Source organism: Cyphellophora attinorum (assembly GCF_001299255.1).
Source record: "Cyphellophora attinorum strain CBS 131958 chromosome Unknown Contig15, whole genome shotgun sequence".
In the NCBI taxonomy this organism is placed as follows: Eukaryota; Fungi; Ascomycota; class Eurotiomycetes; order Chaetothyriales; family Cyphellophoraceae; genus Cyphellophora; species Cyphellophora attinorum.
The window spans coordinates 100,664-115,781 of NW_017253243.1; the positions used below are offsets into that span (position 1 = coordinate 100,664).

General features: G+C 54.7%; 6 protein-coding genes across 6 annotated transcripts; 2 read left to right on the forward strand and 4 right to left on the reverse strand.

Annotated features, from left to right (window-relative positions):
* Nucleotides 1-918: 918 nt before the first annotated feature.
* On the forward strand, nucleotides 919-2,528 carry AB675_4999 (Trichodiene oxygenase; the record flags this gene model as incomplete). The annotated part of the gene is made up of 3 exons (XM_018145175.1): nucleotides 919-1,144; nucleotides 1,191-1,732; nucleotides 1,782-2,528. 3 exons carry the CDS (start codon nucleotides 919-921, stop codon nucleotides 2,526-2,528), a joined length of 1,515 nt encoding a protein of 504 aa, XP_017999405.1.
* Nucleotides 2,529-2,721: 193 nt separating this feature from the next.
* AB675_5000 (High-affinity methionine permease) lies at nucleotides 2,722-4,724 on the reverse strand (the record flags this gene model as incomplete). The annotated part of the gene is made up of 7 exons (XM_018145179.1): nucleotides 2,722-2,854; nucleotides 2,902-3,228; nucleotides 3,288-3,298; nucleotides 3,386-3,416; nucleotides 3,478-4,350; nucleotides 4,410-4,462; nucleotides 4,509-4,724. The coding sequence occupies 7 exons, from the start codon at nucleotides 4,722-4,724 to the stop codon at nucleotides 2,722-2,724; spliced, it is 1,644 nt and encodes a 547-aa protein (XP_017999449.1).
* Nucleotides 4,725-5,319: 595 nt separating this feature from the next.
* Nucleotides 5,320-6,584, reverse strand: AB675_5001 (uncharacterized protein; the record flags this gene model as incomplete). The annotated part of the gene is made up of 2 exons (XM_018145180.1): nucleotides 5,320-6,281; nucleotides 6,332-6,584. 2 exons carry the CDS (start codon nucleotides 6,582-6,584, stop codon nucleotides 5,320-5,322), a joined length of 1,215 nt encoding a protein of 404 aa, XP_017999309.1.
* Nucleotides 6,585-7,142: 558 nt separating this feature from the next.
* On the forward strand, nucleotides 7,143-8,792 carry AB675_5002 (WD repeat-containing protein 5; the record flags this gene model as incomplete). Its single annotated transcript, XM_018145181.1, has 1 exon — nucleotides 7,143-8,792. One exon carries the CDS (start codon nucleotides 7,143-7,145, stop codon nucleotides 8,790-8,792), a length of 1,650 nt encoding a protein of 549 aa, XP_017999287.1.
* Nucleotides 8,793-8,951: 159 nt separating this feature from the next.
* AB675_5003 (Polyadenylation factor subunit 2) lies at nucleotides 8,952-10,876 on the reverse strand (the record flags this gene model as incomplete). Its single annotated transcript, XM_018145182.1, has 2 exons — nucleotides 8,952-9,723; nucleotides 9,765-10,876. The coding sequence occupies 2 exons, from the start codon at nucleotides 10,874-10,876 to the stop codon at nucleotides 8,952-8,954; spliced, it is 1,884 nt and encodes a 627-aa protein (XP_017999272.1).
* Nucleotides 10,877-13,189: 2,313 nt separating this feature from the next.
* AB675_5004 (uncharacterized protein) lies at nucleotides 13,190-14,272 on the reverse strand (the record flags this gene model as incomplete). The annotated part of the gene is made up of 1 exon (XM_018145183.1): nucleotides 13,190-14,272. The coding sequence occupies one exon, from the start codon at nucleotides 14,270-14,272 to the stop codon at nucleotides 13,190-13,192; it is 1,083 nt and encodes a 360-aa protein (XP_017999457.1).
* Between the last annotated feature and the right edge of the window lie 846 nt (nucleotides 14,273-15,118).

Genomic DNA, 15,118 nt, shown 5'->3' on the forward strand with positions numbered 1-15,118 from the left:
GCACCAAGTAGTCCACATACATGCATCGGTCATTTCGTCCCGTCGGGCACTTGAGACGCAGCCAGGGCAGCAGGGGCAGCTCTCAGGGCTTATGCACGCAAGCGAGGGCAAGCAAGGTGCCCCGAGCGAGGTGGTTTGCCAGACCAGGGAGGGTGCTGGAGGACATGTATCATCCGGCGGCCGTTAGGTGCCCATTCCGGGCATGGTGGGGTTGGCATGAGGTTGAAGATCGCTCGTGTGAGAGAAGATGTGATAAGGAATGGAAGGTTCCGGGTGGTTAGACGCCCCGGACGGGGGCGGACAGGCTGACACGTTCCGGAAGTGTAAAAACACGGCTGTTCACAAAGCTGTCGGAGATGAATTTTGTCTTGCGGACGTCGGGTCGCACAGGCATCGAAGTTTGAATTGGTCAGGCTGGCTCCAGGCTAACACCCATATGCGAGCTACGCTTTTGTAAACCAACGACTCAGTGGCGCGCTCCGGCCTCTGGTCTGCGGCAAGACAGGGGTCAAGCGGTTCTCGACGGTAGCGATCGAATCATATGAGATTCTTCACAATTTCGTCAGCCATGTCGATGGGCCGAGCACGATAGCATCCTGCAGCTTGAGACTGAGGCCTGCATATAGGCATCTTTCCGCCCTTCGATCATGCAAGATGTCTGTTCATCTACCGCAGTCTTCGCTGATGACTACGCTAGCTTACAGGCTATACACCGACACTACTGCAGACGCCCATCGCAGCTGCTCAACGTGGTCAAGCACAATGTCATGGTCTGGAGCAATCCTACGACACGAGACTTATATCCTCGCTTGCCCTAATTGTGACGATTCGTTTTGAGCAAACTCGACCTCAATCATGCCCTCCATCGACGTCTTCGCGTCTTCTCCTACCATGTCTTGGATCTGACCGGCAGCAATCATGGGTGCTGTCGACTACCTGGTATCGCCGGCGTCATGGGCTGCTGGAGCAGGACTTCTGTTCTTATATATCGCCTCGCTTGCCGTCTATAGATTGTATTTCAGCCCACTAGCGAAATTTCCCGGACCCAAGCTTGCAGCGCTGACACTATGGTACGAATTTTACTTTGATGTGATCAAGGGCGGGCAGTATACGTGGGAAATTGGGAGGATGCACGACAAATATGGTGCGAGAGCAAAAGCAGATCTACTGGCATGGCTGACCGCCCATAGGCCCGATCGTACGCATCAATCCGTATGAACTTCACATCAAGGATGCCGAGTATTACGATGTCGTTTATGCTGGCGGCAAAGCCAAGCGAGACAAGTGGCACTGGTCTGCGAAGATGTTCGGCAACTCTGATTCCATGCTTGGAACGCTGCCCCATGCTCACCACAGACTGCGTCGTGCTGCATTGAACCCGTATTTCTCGAAGCAGAGTGTGGCCAACTTGGAGCCAACGATCAAAGGCGTTGTCGAGAAGCTTTGCAACAGGTTTGAGCAAGCCAAAGCAAGTGGTGAGCCTGTCAATCTGGGATATGCATATGCAGCACTGGCCATGGACGTTATCACCGAATACAGCTTCAGCAAGAGCTATGGGTGTGTCGATGACCCGGGCTTTGCGCACCAATGGCCAGATATTGTGGATGGCATCTCCAGGCAAAGCCACATCAACCAGCAGTTCGGCTGGCTCTTGCCCGCCATGAAGATGCTACCGCTGTGGATGGTTAAAGCCACGAATCCTGACATGATGCAATTAATTTACTTCCAAGACGTCAGAGTCCTCCCTGCTTACAGCCATCACAGAGCTAACTTACCCTCAGGACATGGAGAAATCCATCAGCAAGATTATGGACGGCCGCACCGACACTAAACAATCCACCAACCCAACCATCTTCCACGAACTCCTCAACTCCGACCTCCCCGCTGAGGAGAAAACCCTCACCCGCCTCCGCGACGAAGGCCAGACCGTCGTCGCCGCCGGCCAAGTTACCACGGCACACCACCTGAAGACTATGTCCTACCACATCCTCGCAAACCCCTCCATCCTCAGCAAACTACAAGCGGAGCTGAAGCAAGCCATGCCAGACCCATCCGTCCTCGCTCCACAGTCGAAACTCGAGAACCTGCCCTACTTTCGCGCCGTTGTGCTGGAGGGCTTCCGGAAGTCATATGGTGTAGTCCACCGCCTACAGCGTATCTCTCCTGACCAGCCTCTGGAGTACAAAGATTGGGTCATTCCCGCAGGTACGCCCGTAGGCATGACATCAATCTTTATGCACGATGATCCAGAGCGTTTCCCTGAGCCTGAGAAGTTCAAGCCAGAGAGATGGCTGAATGGTGGTGGCGAGCGGATGGAGAAGTATCTAGTCAATTTCTCGAAAGGCAGCAGACAGTGTATGGGGATGAACCTAGCGTATGCGGAGATATACCTAACGTTGGCGGCGGTATTCAGGCGATTTGAGCTGGAGTTGTTCGAGACGACGGCGGGAGATGCGGCTGTTAAGCATGATTACTTTAATCCGCAGCCAGGGATCGAGAGTAAGGGAGTTAGAATTCTTGTGAAGTAGATGAGCGAACACGTAGCCATGTGGCTCACTTGAACAGTCCTTGGCCAGAATCTTCCACCTCATCTCCGCTTCCTCGAAAAGTACAAGTCACAATGCGTGCGATCCCCTAACTTCCTGGTCTGCTGTCCGGACTGGTGGCGGACTTCCTTCTGCGGCACAGAGAGCGTGAGTCCGTCCAATTCTTTCCGCCCAATCACAACTGGTTCTTCCCACTCACATCCACGACCTCATCTTCATCACTGGACCCACGGCCCCCAACCTTCGCTCCTTGCGCATCGTGCTCCTGATCCCACAGATCCAGCCGGGTGAGTGGCACCTTCACCAGCCTGTGCGTGACCTCACCGCCCTCAAGCACCAGCTTCTCGTGACGGACGCGATACCCTTCCCACCTTGCAGTGCGTACACCCACACCACATAGTACGCGCCACATGCCAGCAAGATACCGATGCCGGTGACCACATATGTGGCATACCAGAAGCTGACGTCGCCGCCTGTTGCTCCGCTTGTTGGAGGATACCATGGCATGATGAGCATGAAGAGGTTGACGGCGATGGTGAAGAGTATGGCGACGTGCCAAGTGCGAAAGGAGGCTCGCTTTGAGGGGGCGGGGATATTGAGGCGCTTGCGGGAGCGGCGTGTAAAGTATAGGCCAACTGCCATGCAGAAGTTGAAGAAGGACGTAGGTAGATGTTGAGGTCGACTGCGAAGTTCTGTAGCATGTTAGGCTGACCTGTTTGCTTGAGCTGAGGGATTACATACAAAGGCGTCGCCTGCAGGTGGCGCGAGAATTAGGAGAAGTGTCAGTGCCCACTTGAGCAGATATGGCCAAGAGTTGTGCCGAAAGGTTTGGTGCTGACCCAGAAGTTGGCGTAAGGTAGGGTGCCTTGGCTAAGACAAGATTGTCAGCCTAGGAGTTCCAAGCAAGATAGGACAATTCGGCTCGACTTACCGACCACACTCACGAATGAGCCTCGAAGATCCCAGGAGAACTGCTAGCAAGTTCCCGAAGGCGCTGATGGCTATGAGGATGTTCAAGCCTCGCACAGCCTTGCCCGGTCCGAAAACGTGCTGGAAGAAGAGGCTCGCGGCAATGGTCTTGCCCTGAACCAGCTCCTCTTTAGGTACAGCCGAGAAGTAGGCGACATTTGCCAAAATGTATAGGATAGCGACAACGAGCAGTGAGAGGCCCCCAGAGTTTCGGATACTCCTCACGGGGTTCTTCACCTCATTGACGACGTTAAAGGCATTCTCGTACCCAGCATAAGAGAAGTAGATCTTGTACAGTGCATTAGTGATGCCATAGGGTGACGCCGACGTGCCCTCGAACCCAGAGAAGCTGTCTCGGAAATTTGCATGAGGGTCCGGAACACGCGAGACGTTGCCACCAAGAACGACAAGGCCGGTGATCGCGACGAAGATAAGAGTCAGTAGTTTGATAAAGCCAATGGCATTAGATATGCGATAGGACCATTTGGTGGAGAATACCACAGTCAGGAAGGCGAGGCTGTACACGCCGACTGCGAGACCTTTCACTTCCCAGTCAGAAGGAGTATGAGTACTGATGCGGAACAGGTAGTTTGCCATGACGATTGCATTTGAAGAGCTGAACGACAGCAGGACACTCTGAATGGCGAACGCGACGGGAAAGAGATATCGGGGTCGTGGAAATGCTTGCTCCAGATAGACGGCCTCGCTGCCGGAGCGATGAGGGAAGTAACTCGCGAATTCAAGGTAGACGGAGAGGCCGGCGGCGGACATGAAGAAGCCTATCGTCCACCAGATCAGAGCGAGGCCAACTGATCCAGTGCCTTTCAATACGGATCTGCTCCATTATTAGCATCGCTGCAGAGAACATGGGCTTGTGGACAGGGCAGATCTCACGCGGGTGTCGAGTATACTCCTGTTCCGACCATCTTCGACAAGTTGAGGAAGGTCTAGCGACGTTAGACCCGTTTGAGCTGGTCAGACAATATTACTCACGATCGTGACAGCACCAACATGGTAGCCAAGGGGCGAGCGACTCTCTACCGGAGCGCCAGAGACCTCTTGGTAGGATGGCTCCTCGCTGTTTTCTCCCTTCTCAACAGCATAATGAAGGTTGCCATCTTTGACGAACGTTGTCTGGAAGTCGCCTTGGTCGCCGGCACTCACGGAGGCCCTGTAACGATCTCGTCTGATCCGATGAAGGATAGACATGGTCTGTTGTCACTGTCTCCGAGTGCCGCGCGGTTTTGTGATAGACAGTCCTCGCCTCGCCGTGGAAGGTCTCAACCCTTTATGATCGTCCGTGTGACCTGCGAGCTGGTGCTACGCTGCTTTGTGTAGCAGGATTGCGGGAAGTGATAGAGGAATGGCGACACCTGGCGCTATCCATTTGCGGTTGCATCGACGGCTGAAACCTTGTATGGAAGGCATGGGACGGGCCACCGTGGCCTCCGAGCCGAATCAGGGGCAATAGTTGCTTATTTGAGCTTGCAGCGTTTCGATCATGAGGTCGCCGGTCGAGGCGACAAAGCCGACCTGCATGTCGCCTTCCCTACATTAACCTACACGTTGCCTGCACAAGCTTGCAGTGTATTGGCAGGTACGTGCTACTGCAGCAAAATGACGTGCTCCCACGCCTAGTCTCATAGGCTCGTGCCCGACCATGGACGGCCATCGGCGGCGTAGAGATCTTCTTTATAAGCGAGGTTGTAGGATAAAAGCAGATCCAGGATCGACTTGAGCCTGTAATGGGGTTTCTGCATGCATGAACATGCGGACGATCCACTCATATATCGCCTAACTACGATCACGTCTTCGATGATCCGTTGCTCGCGCTGCGCACGTATGGCTCGAGTGGGAAGACCTGATTCTGCGGGCATACACTATCGTACAGCTGTGCCCATCTCGACCTCAACGCGGCTGGTGTCTCCCAAGCATACTCAGGATCGCGGAGCCAGAGCCGCACCAAGTGGCGCTGCTGTTCCGGTGTGTCCGTGAACCCGTCTCGGGCATGAAAGACGGCCAGGTTGTTCACATACTGAATGTCGCCCTGCTGGAAATCCAGCTCCACATTGAAGCGTTCTCCCAGGAAGTGCAGAGCGTCAAGTGCTTCAGCTTGGGCTTCCGAAATGGGAGGAATGTCTGTGGAGCGTGGCAACGCGCCATACCCGGTGAAGTATCTTCTTGCGTATTGCAGAATGACTCTCTCCGGCGCATCATCAGTAGTAGGCTGGTGGAACAGCAAAGGCTTCGCTGTGTAGCGCTCCTCGGTGTTTCCAAAGTTTTCAGCGATCCAATCTGAAGACAGTGTCTCAATGAGATCTGGCCGAGTGGCCGCCAGTTCATTGTAGACGCGCCAAGTGCTTGCCAGCCTGCTCTTTCCACCCTCAGCTGCGGTGCTAAGTGCGAACAACGACACAGTGTCGCCGGCATCCGTGTGAAACACCTGCTTGTCTGCCGTGTAGGCTGGTGCGCCAATGAAAGCTTTCTCCTTGCTGGAGCTCAGGTCTTTGATGTGGTTGAGCACCACATCAGCTGGTTTGCCATCGTACTTGGAGTCCTGGCGGGCCCTAAGCGGGGCAATGTGCGAAGACAGGCCAGCGTAAAGAATGATATTATCCTCCCGTGAGTGCTCCTTGACGGGCAGACCACGTACGACCTTGAAGCCATGGCCATGGTGAAGTTCTCGGGAGACCGCACGTAGAGCAGCGTGTAGCTTGGGTAATGGAAACGTGATCTGGTCAATATAGCCAAGCGGTTTCCCAAGTGCTAGAGAATGTCAGTTCGGCGATAAGCATCTACATCCACGAAAACCTCACATTTGAAATGGGCAAGGGCGTGCTCCAGTTCCTCGAGGTGTTCCCGTGTTAGCACAAAGTTCCAGTCGTAGTTGTCAAGCGATTTGCCGTCCCAGACCAAGTCCGAGTATAATCGTCGACTGAAGCCTTTGGGCAGAGCCTGGCTTTTCAGGGCTTCCGCCTGTTGACGACGCCTGGATCTGGCTTCATATTTATTGAAGTCAGGCGCGTATTGAATATCAGGCTGCTGTGGTAGTACGTCTACAGTCGCCATGGCTGCCGTCCGTGAAGTGCAGGGAGGGTTTCATGATCCGATGTTACCTTATATCCTTTGAGTTCTCGTGGCCGCGATGACGCCATCTAGCGACGTATGGTGTGCGGAGATCATCACACAGCAGCACTTGAAGTTGAAATCGATCATGAAGTTTCCACGTAGGAAGCCGACGACAGATCAGTGCTAGCTCCACGATTGTCAGTGATTTCGCGTTACTGGGACGCGTGTCGATGGCTATAGGCACTGGGGCTTCTGCTTCGCATGGTTCTAACAGCCAGATCGCGCCTACTCACCGCTACAGAACCCACATGAAAGTCGCTGAGCTTCACACCGGTCTGCAGGATTTCCACCAGAGCAGATCTTATGATTTGGATGAGCTGTGGGAAGTAGCTACAGGCACAGTAGACTCGACGATCCGGGCCAAGGAGCGGGCTCTAGTGTCGGGTACCCGGCTTGGCGGAGATGCTCCGCTACTGCGGCGTATCCTCTGGGAATTTATCTTGTTTAATGAAAGCCTTCTGCGACACGACATAGCATTGATCGTTGGTGCCGGCCGGAATGGATGCAGATGTGAGCTACCCTACGGCTAAGCGGCGAAGAACCTCCCAGAATTCCTCCGATTCGCGATCGAGATCCGGCTCCAGAACGCCAGCAACGCGTTCGCGTCGAGATTCGCTGAGACAGCGCAGCAGATCCTACAGTGGCTCCCGATCACCTCCACGTCGACAACAGCGGAGCGCCACTGGCTCATCGGACTACCATAGCGCGCGAGACTCTCAAGATGGCGACCAATATAAAGACAGATCAGGCTCGCCTCGTCTCAATCATCCACGAGCATCCACATCCTCGAGCCGCAGCCTGCGCTTCCTTCCCCTACAGACCCTTCCTCGGGCTCACGCAAGAGGCATCACCTGCGCAAAATTCTCGCCGGATGGCGCCTTGCTCGCGACTGCGTCAGCAGATGCCACCATCAACATCTACTCCGTCCCCACAGATCCACGGCTACCTTCTACAACCTCACCGATAAAGCAAGAGCCCGACACCGAGGGTCCTGTCACAACAGCAGGCTTCAAACACATACGAACGCTCCGCGGCCACCTCGCCGGCATCAACGCTCTCTCATGGTCGCCCGTCAGCAACGGCACCACCACCACAACAACCTACTCCGCCGCCGAAGACAATCAACCCACCCCACCCACGACCTCCTCCAAATTCTACACCCTAGCCTCCGCCTCCGACGACAAAACCATCCTCCTCTGGTCGCCCCTCTCCAGCGACACCCCCATCGCGCCCTCTCCTCTCACCGGCCACTCCAACTACGTCTACTCCCTCGCCTTCTCCCCCAAAGGCAACATGCTGGTCTCCGGCTCCTACGACGAAGCCGTCTTTCTGTGGGACGTGCGCTCCGGCCGCGCAATGCGCCAGCTACCTGCGCACTCTGACCCCGTTGGTGGCGTGGACTTTATCTGCGATGGCACCATGGCGTGTTCGTGTTCGACTGATGGGCTGATTCGGATTTGGGATTCGGGCACAGGGCAGTGTTTGCGGACATTGGTGGATGAGGCGCGGAAGGGTGTTACGGGGGTCATGTTTGCGCCGAATGGGGGGTATTTGTTGGCGTGGACGCTCGATGGGTGTGTGCGGTTGTGGGATTTTGTGGGCGGGAGGTGTGTTAAGACTTATCAGGGGCATGTTAATAAGGAGTTCAGTTTGGGTGGTGCGGTCGGGACGTATTTCCCTTCGGTGGTGGATGAGAGGGGAAGGCAAGGGCAAGGGGCGTTCGTGGCGAGTGGGAGTGAGGATGGGGATATTGTGATTTGGGATGTCACGACGAAGGAGACGCTGTGGAGGGGAGAGGGGGCGCATCGGGACGTGGTGCTTAGTGTAGATCACTGTACGCCGCATGCTGTTGAGGGGGCAAGGGGATTGTTGGTGAGCGTGGGCAAGGACAGAGATGTGAGGATCTGGGTTGAGGATGTGGACGATGAGGCGGTGCGGAGGCGGCAGGCGGGCCTAGTGGCGTCCAAGAAACAGCAGCAAGACCGGAGCCAAGTCAACGGAAACGGTAACGGCTATGCAGTGGATGAGGACGAGGATTATATCAACGCTCAGATGGTAGAGATGGGTGGTGATGGGCATGATGGCATGGATGTCGATCACCATGATGACCATCATGAAGTTAATGGCCACGATGGAATGGAGGAATGACGTTTGTACGCCATTTGCATGGACCTGCCAGTAGAAGCAAGTAGCATGCGGTCGGTAAAGTATCTTCCGGCCACCCCTCAATCTTCAATGAGAGCCTCCAAAAAAATACCAAATGCTATCTCAAACCATTCAAACAGAAGCGCTATGCGATGACACACACTACTTCGCATGTCGAAAATTGCCCCTCGCCTGCTCCGCCTTGAGCATATCACTCTGACTAGGCAGCGGGGCCCTGGCTCTCCTGCCCGCGCTCCCAGCGCCATTGCTCATCCCTGGTGGGGGTACCGGCAACCCAGGGATACCAGGCAGTCCTCCCATCCCACTCGTGTCCAGACCTGGCAAGCCCGGCGGTGCAGCGCCAGGGAATCCAGCAGGCATCCCAGAGATGCCGGGTGGTGGCGGCGGGGCCTGTCCTGGCGCAAAGTTGCCCACGCTGGGCGGCTGAGGAAAGCCAGGCGGGAATTGGATCTTGGAGAAGTCGATGCCCGACATGTGAGGTGGCGGTGGAGGAAGCGAGATGTCATGGGGGAGACCTGCTATACCACCAGGTTGTTGCGCGCTCTGGATCAGTTGCGCAATGGCATCGCTCGAGCCCGGCATACCACCTGGAAAATTGGGCAGCGGAACTGGGAGGCGCCCTGCAGCACCTGCAGCAGATGGCGGTGGTACGGGAAGGTTGCCGAGCCCGGGCATGCTCATTCCTGGCAAGCCAGGCAGGTTGCCCTGTTGTTGTTGCGCTTGGTCCTGCTCAACTTCTCTTTCGTCCTCCTCTTCTTGCATCTCAGCTTCGCGACGTGCTTTGCTGCCATGTTTTCTGTCCCATGTGCCCTGTGCTTCTGCACCTTCCTCGCCGAGATGGTACTGGTCCTTGAAGCAGTCCGTCTGACCTGGCAGGGAGCGAGACCAGAAGCGTGTGAAGTGGTCGTTGGACCTGATGCAAGTATGTGGCCAAGTGGGTGCCAGTCAAGGGACCAGATGGCGGATTCGTGGGCGTAGGTGATGCGATGGGCAGGGTAGATCGACTGTGCAGGGGCGGATTTTGGTTCTGGTGTTGCGTATGGTGATACGGTCGCGGTGGAGATGCCGGCGGGCGTGTTTGGTTCAGTGAGGAGGTATGTGTGTAGAGCACCGTCTTCGCCGCCAGTCGAGAGGAGGGACGCGTGGATGGGGTGCCATGCCATTGTGGTGACGCCTTTCTCGTGTCCACGCAAAATGGCAACGTCGCGCATGAGGCGAAGGTCGAAAATTCGCGTTTGCCCATCACGAGCACTGGTGGCGAGCAGCTGGTCCTGTACGCGTGAAAAGCAAGTTGCGGTGATGGCGTTCTTGTGGCCGTGTAGTGTCGTGAGGTTCCGTGAGGTGCGTGGATCCCAGAGACGGACACTGTGATCCTTGGATCCAGAGACTACGAGGCCTTTTGTTGGATGCCAGTCACAGGCTTTGACGTCCCAGCCGTGGTCTGTGTAGGTAGACTCCATCTGGGAAGTGTGAAAGTCCCAGACTTTGAGATTATTGTCATCGGAGGCTGTGACGAATTTGGTATCGGTTGGAGAGAAGGCGAGATCTCGGATCGGAGCTTCATGTGCTTTGAACTGATGTGGATTGTTGAGAGTGGGTTGAAGATAGTAGACGGTGCCTTCATCGTTGGCGGCGATCAGCCAGTCCTTTCGGTTCGACCATTCTGCTGCTCTGAGGGAGGAGCTGCCCATAGCAGTGACTGTCTCAAAATTGAAGGACATGCCATTCCAGAGCATGAATTCGCCATTGTGGACGCCAGCTAGTAGACGTCGTCCATCCGGCATCCACCGTACAATTGTCACAGGTTTCTTGGACTTGCCAAGTGATGTGTGAAGATGCCGGACAGGTATTGATTCAGCCGGGCTATCTCGACGTGCGATGGGCGGAAGCACGTCCAGGACATAGCTGAGTGACGGTCTCTCCTGTTCGTAATGCGATGTTCCTCTGTAGGCTGGCTTGCGGTTTGTGGTCCATTGCACCATTGATGATCCGTAGTCGGTCACGGGTCGCGGCCTACGCTTCCGCAGGAACATAGGATCATCTGGGTCATTGAAGCGGTCCCCCATCGTCGGCTACGACGAGCCGTGCTCGTCAGACTATGTTTCGGCTCAGTGCTAGAACGCTTGAGGCAAAAATAAGGATCAATCCAAGTCTAGTCAAGGGGAATAGAGAGTGAATGACAGGGCTCAACTGCCCTCTTCCGGTGCTCCGACTCCCGCCCGAACGTATAGTCTAGTGGCTGGCTGCCAATTAGAACTGCAGCGCAGATTACTCTTGCCAGAATTGTACCAAAGCTGAACTGTCGCTTCTGTGGCACGCGTGGTCGTGAGGACCTCGAAGTTCGGCAACGAGCCAGACTTGCACGTGACTTGCATTCTGTCTTCAAGTTGTTGAGTCAAGTGTCCGACCAGCCACCGGCTTTCTGAGTCAAGCCGACATCCTTGCCAAGACCTACGGCCTATAAATTTCGCCTGCGAGTCTGCAACATCTTGTTCTCCTTTCTTCATACTTACCTTGTGAGAGCGACCGCGATCAAGAAGGCGGTTTGCTATTCTGGAGACTCTCCATTGCACATCGGAGTAGTAGACAGGATCCAATATCCTTCGGGGTTTTGGCTTGCGCAATTTTTGTCTCGCACACTTTTCATCAATCGCTTCGCTTCATGCGAAGCTTTGGGGAAGAGGTAGTCCGTAAGTAAGTAGCTGTAGTGAGGTAGGTAACTTGCGAGTAGGCAGCAAGCAGTACCGTAGAGTATGCCGTCGCTGTCGAAGACATCGGGAAGCTGTGATTGGCATGCTCTGTGCTGACCTATCCGCGTCGCGTGTAACGAGGTTTTCTTGAGCGATGGACGCGTCGTGCATGTCGTGATTCGTGTTCGACGACTTCGAGATGTGTGCTCACGCTCGTGACGTAGCAGTCTGTAAGCTCGTTGATAGCGATCTGAGGTAGTATTTCGTAGGGAACGCGTCCGTCGCGGTGAATCATACTGTATCTACTGAGCGAGGCTCTCCCATTGTTATTTACAGTCAACGCGCGCTGCGCCGTCATCGATGAGAGCCTAATATATCACTGCAAGACATGCTGCCACCCAGAAGCCACAGACTTGATAGACGGAGCAGCTGACGATGAGTACGCGGCTTCGACCCTCGAGGCGATCGATGATCTTAAGGCCAATTTCCAGACTTTGAGATGAGGCACGGAGCTGCCATCCTTGAAGATGGCCTTCGTCGCCGAAAACGCGAAAACCCCATCACATAGCGAACACCCCAGTCCGGCAAAAGCACATAAGCTGTCGGCACGGACGATCCAGAGCAACCACCAAGTGACACGCAACGGCACCTGTATATCGGGCATCTTACCCTGACAGCTGGAACCATCTTAGGCGCGGCGAGCACTATTCGCACGCCAAAAAATCTACCAACAACCAGACCCCGATGGTAGCAGCAAGACCGCTGCAAATCCTTTCTACAGTCTGCTCACCGTCTCATCGAAAAGCTAACGGTAGCGCGGATACGACAGGCGCTGACTTCGCTAGGAATACGCCAGAATCGGTCCGGGAATGCTACGATGACCAGGCGTACCAACGACTGTTACATGAGACAGCGTCGAGCTACAACAACGGCGACATGACACAGCAAGAACATACTACAGGGAAGACGTACGAAAGCGAAAGCATACTACAGAGAAGACGCGAGACAGCGAGCATGTACTACGTTGACACACTACGGCGACAGCAGGCGACAAAGACGGCAGCAAGTTTTTCTTCACAATGCGTAACTAATTACAGTAGCGACAGCGAGCTATCTTCCACATCAAAAGGATACACCCCCGAAGGCTTCACAAAGCAAAGCCAGTCGATGGTGCACACACATATGACTTCAAATACCAACATATTCCAATGCTCAAGTATGGCAAATTCGAAATATGACAATATCATTCGACGTATGTTGTACAAAGGAAGGAAAGAAAATCTCTGAGAAGGACGGGGCAGAGCACGAATATATACCTCTGTGATCTGGGACCACATGTCAGCGGACAAGGAACTTTGCATACTGGGAGGGGCGGGAGCTGAACTCGAAAGCTGTTGCCTGGCAGGTAAGTTTGCTCTCCGCTGGCTGAGGGCGGAGGTCGTGCCGCATTTGGACGTGAGCTGATGCTAGGGGTGGAGGGCAGCGGAGCTCTTGGCGACAGACGCCCAATGATCAACGACCAAGACTCCGCTGAGCACATTTAAACAACACTCGCTCTCGAACAGCATGCCATTGCGCCACTCTTGCGAGTCAAAACTGATTCCCGGAGACAGTCACAATCGCAGCAGCCGCGCCTTATTGGTGTTTCGGACACAATATGGAGCGACGCCTCGGGCCATCTCGGACACTCTATTCCTTGCGGATGGTCTTCAATCCAGGCGCCAGCGTTCTCACGACTTCCCAATCCAGCGCCTCTTCGCAGAAGCTGATCCGTTCGGTCCACCAGTGCAGCCAGCTCTCAGCCCGGGCGCCCTCTGCCGCTCTGAGCAGACCAATGCTCACATCAATGAGCTCTGGCCGAGCCTCGCTCCGCCAGAAGACCGTTGCGCCGCACGTCTTGCAGAAGTCTCGCGTGACGTCCTTGGAGCTATTGTAATGCCCGAGTGTCCCAAAGTCTGGCTGCCATGGTTTGCCGTCTTTCATTTCTATGTTGGCTTGTGGTACGAACGCCCAGGTCTGGACAGGCACGCCGCTTGCGAGTCTGCACGATCGACAAGTGCATGTACCGGCCAGGTACTTGTTGTCTTCCCGAATCCACCATTTGATATTGTCTGGATTGTCGCTGTGAGCGGCCTGTGAGGCGACGATCAGATCTGGCCATGGGCTGTTGAAGGTCTTCGAAGCTGATGTAGGTCGAGTGATGTAGTATTCGACGCCACCGCAGTGGCAACTTGCGCGAAGTCTCGTCTTATGGTTGTCTGAGCTGAGAAGGGCATCTTCTACCACCGATCGCTTTCCGGTTGAAGTGTAGCGCGAAGCTGGCACGCAGTCCTCATTGTCAGCTTCTGCATACAGCTCGAGATTCTGTCCCTCCCCATTCCTCAGCATACAGATCGCTAGGCCTCCATCGATCGTGTCGTCAACGAATTCGTGGCTTGTGTAAACTTCCGGGGAAGTGCTGCCGTCCTGAATTTGGTCCACGACGCCAGAGCACACATCCCATTTGTCGCCCTGGTAGACATGTATGAACATGTGAGAGCCGCATGATGCACAGAAGTAGCGGCTTAGGTTGTTCGATGATTCGTAACGTGTGAGTCTGTCCACGAAGTCGGGCTTTGATGCGAGTGTGGGTGCGGACAAGTATAGGACGCCTGTTGTGTAGCGGCAGGTGTCGCAGTGGCAGATCCGCTTGTGCTGTGGTAGTGGGCCTTCAAGGTGTACGGTCTCGTTGATTCGGCCACAAAGGCATGTAGCTGTGACGGGGACTGACATCACTGGAATGTTCTCTAAAACCTCAAGCAATCCTCGGTGGGGCTATTGGATAGGATATCACGAACAAGAAAAGACCGTCAGTATTAGAAGCTATCGAGACATTGACGAAGGGGTTTGTCGCTATACACTAACATTTCTGGCGCCGGTGCGCGATGCTAGATTCACTGCTCAGACTGTGGGAGATGTGCCACGCGAATACGAAGATGCGGAGGTCCTCCTACCTAGAAGAGCTTTAATTGTAGAATGTCATGCAGCTTGCCAGTATCGACAATGTTACAATCCCGCCGCTTGATCGCGCCAGATTGCCGCGCATGCAGGCAGGCATCTCAATCACTTGAAGGGTTTGGCACGGTGGTGAGAGTCCGGGTGACGAAAGACCTCGGTTGGGAACTGTAGAGCGCGAGCGGGCCACGGTCACGTGAGTCAGTCCTCGGCTAAGTTGCTCCTTGCGTGCTTGATCGAGTCTTCGTCAGCAGGCACCCATCGTCGACCTTCTTCTTCTCCTCACTACACTACACCTTTCACGATATTACGACATTCACCTCAACACAGTATTAGACGACTCCGTCCATCCTTCTCATACACACTGTCGGTGTTACTATCTCTTTGCGTTTGTCTGCTCTTGGAAGAGGTTGCTTTAGATTACAAACAACCTTTGATTGGGAAAGAAGTCTTTGTGTTCGGCATCGCGGGCAGGTCGAGGTCGTTCTTTCACCTTCTTCAACTCTCACCATTACACTCATCGCAGTCTTGACCGGCATTTGAGAGGGAACTCAAGATAATCTGAGATTGGAATCGGGCGGCAGGCTAGCTTGCTGAGTCAACTGGACTTGTTGCGCAGACAGT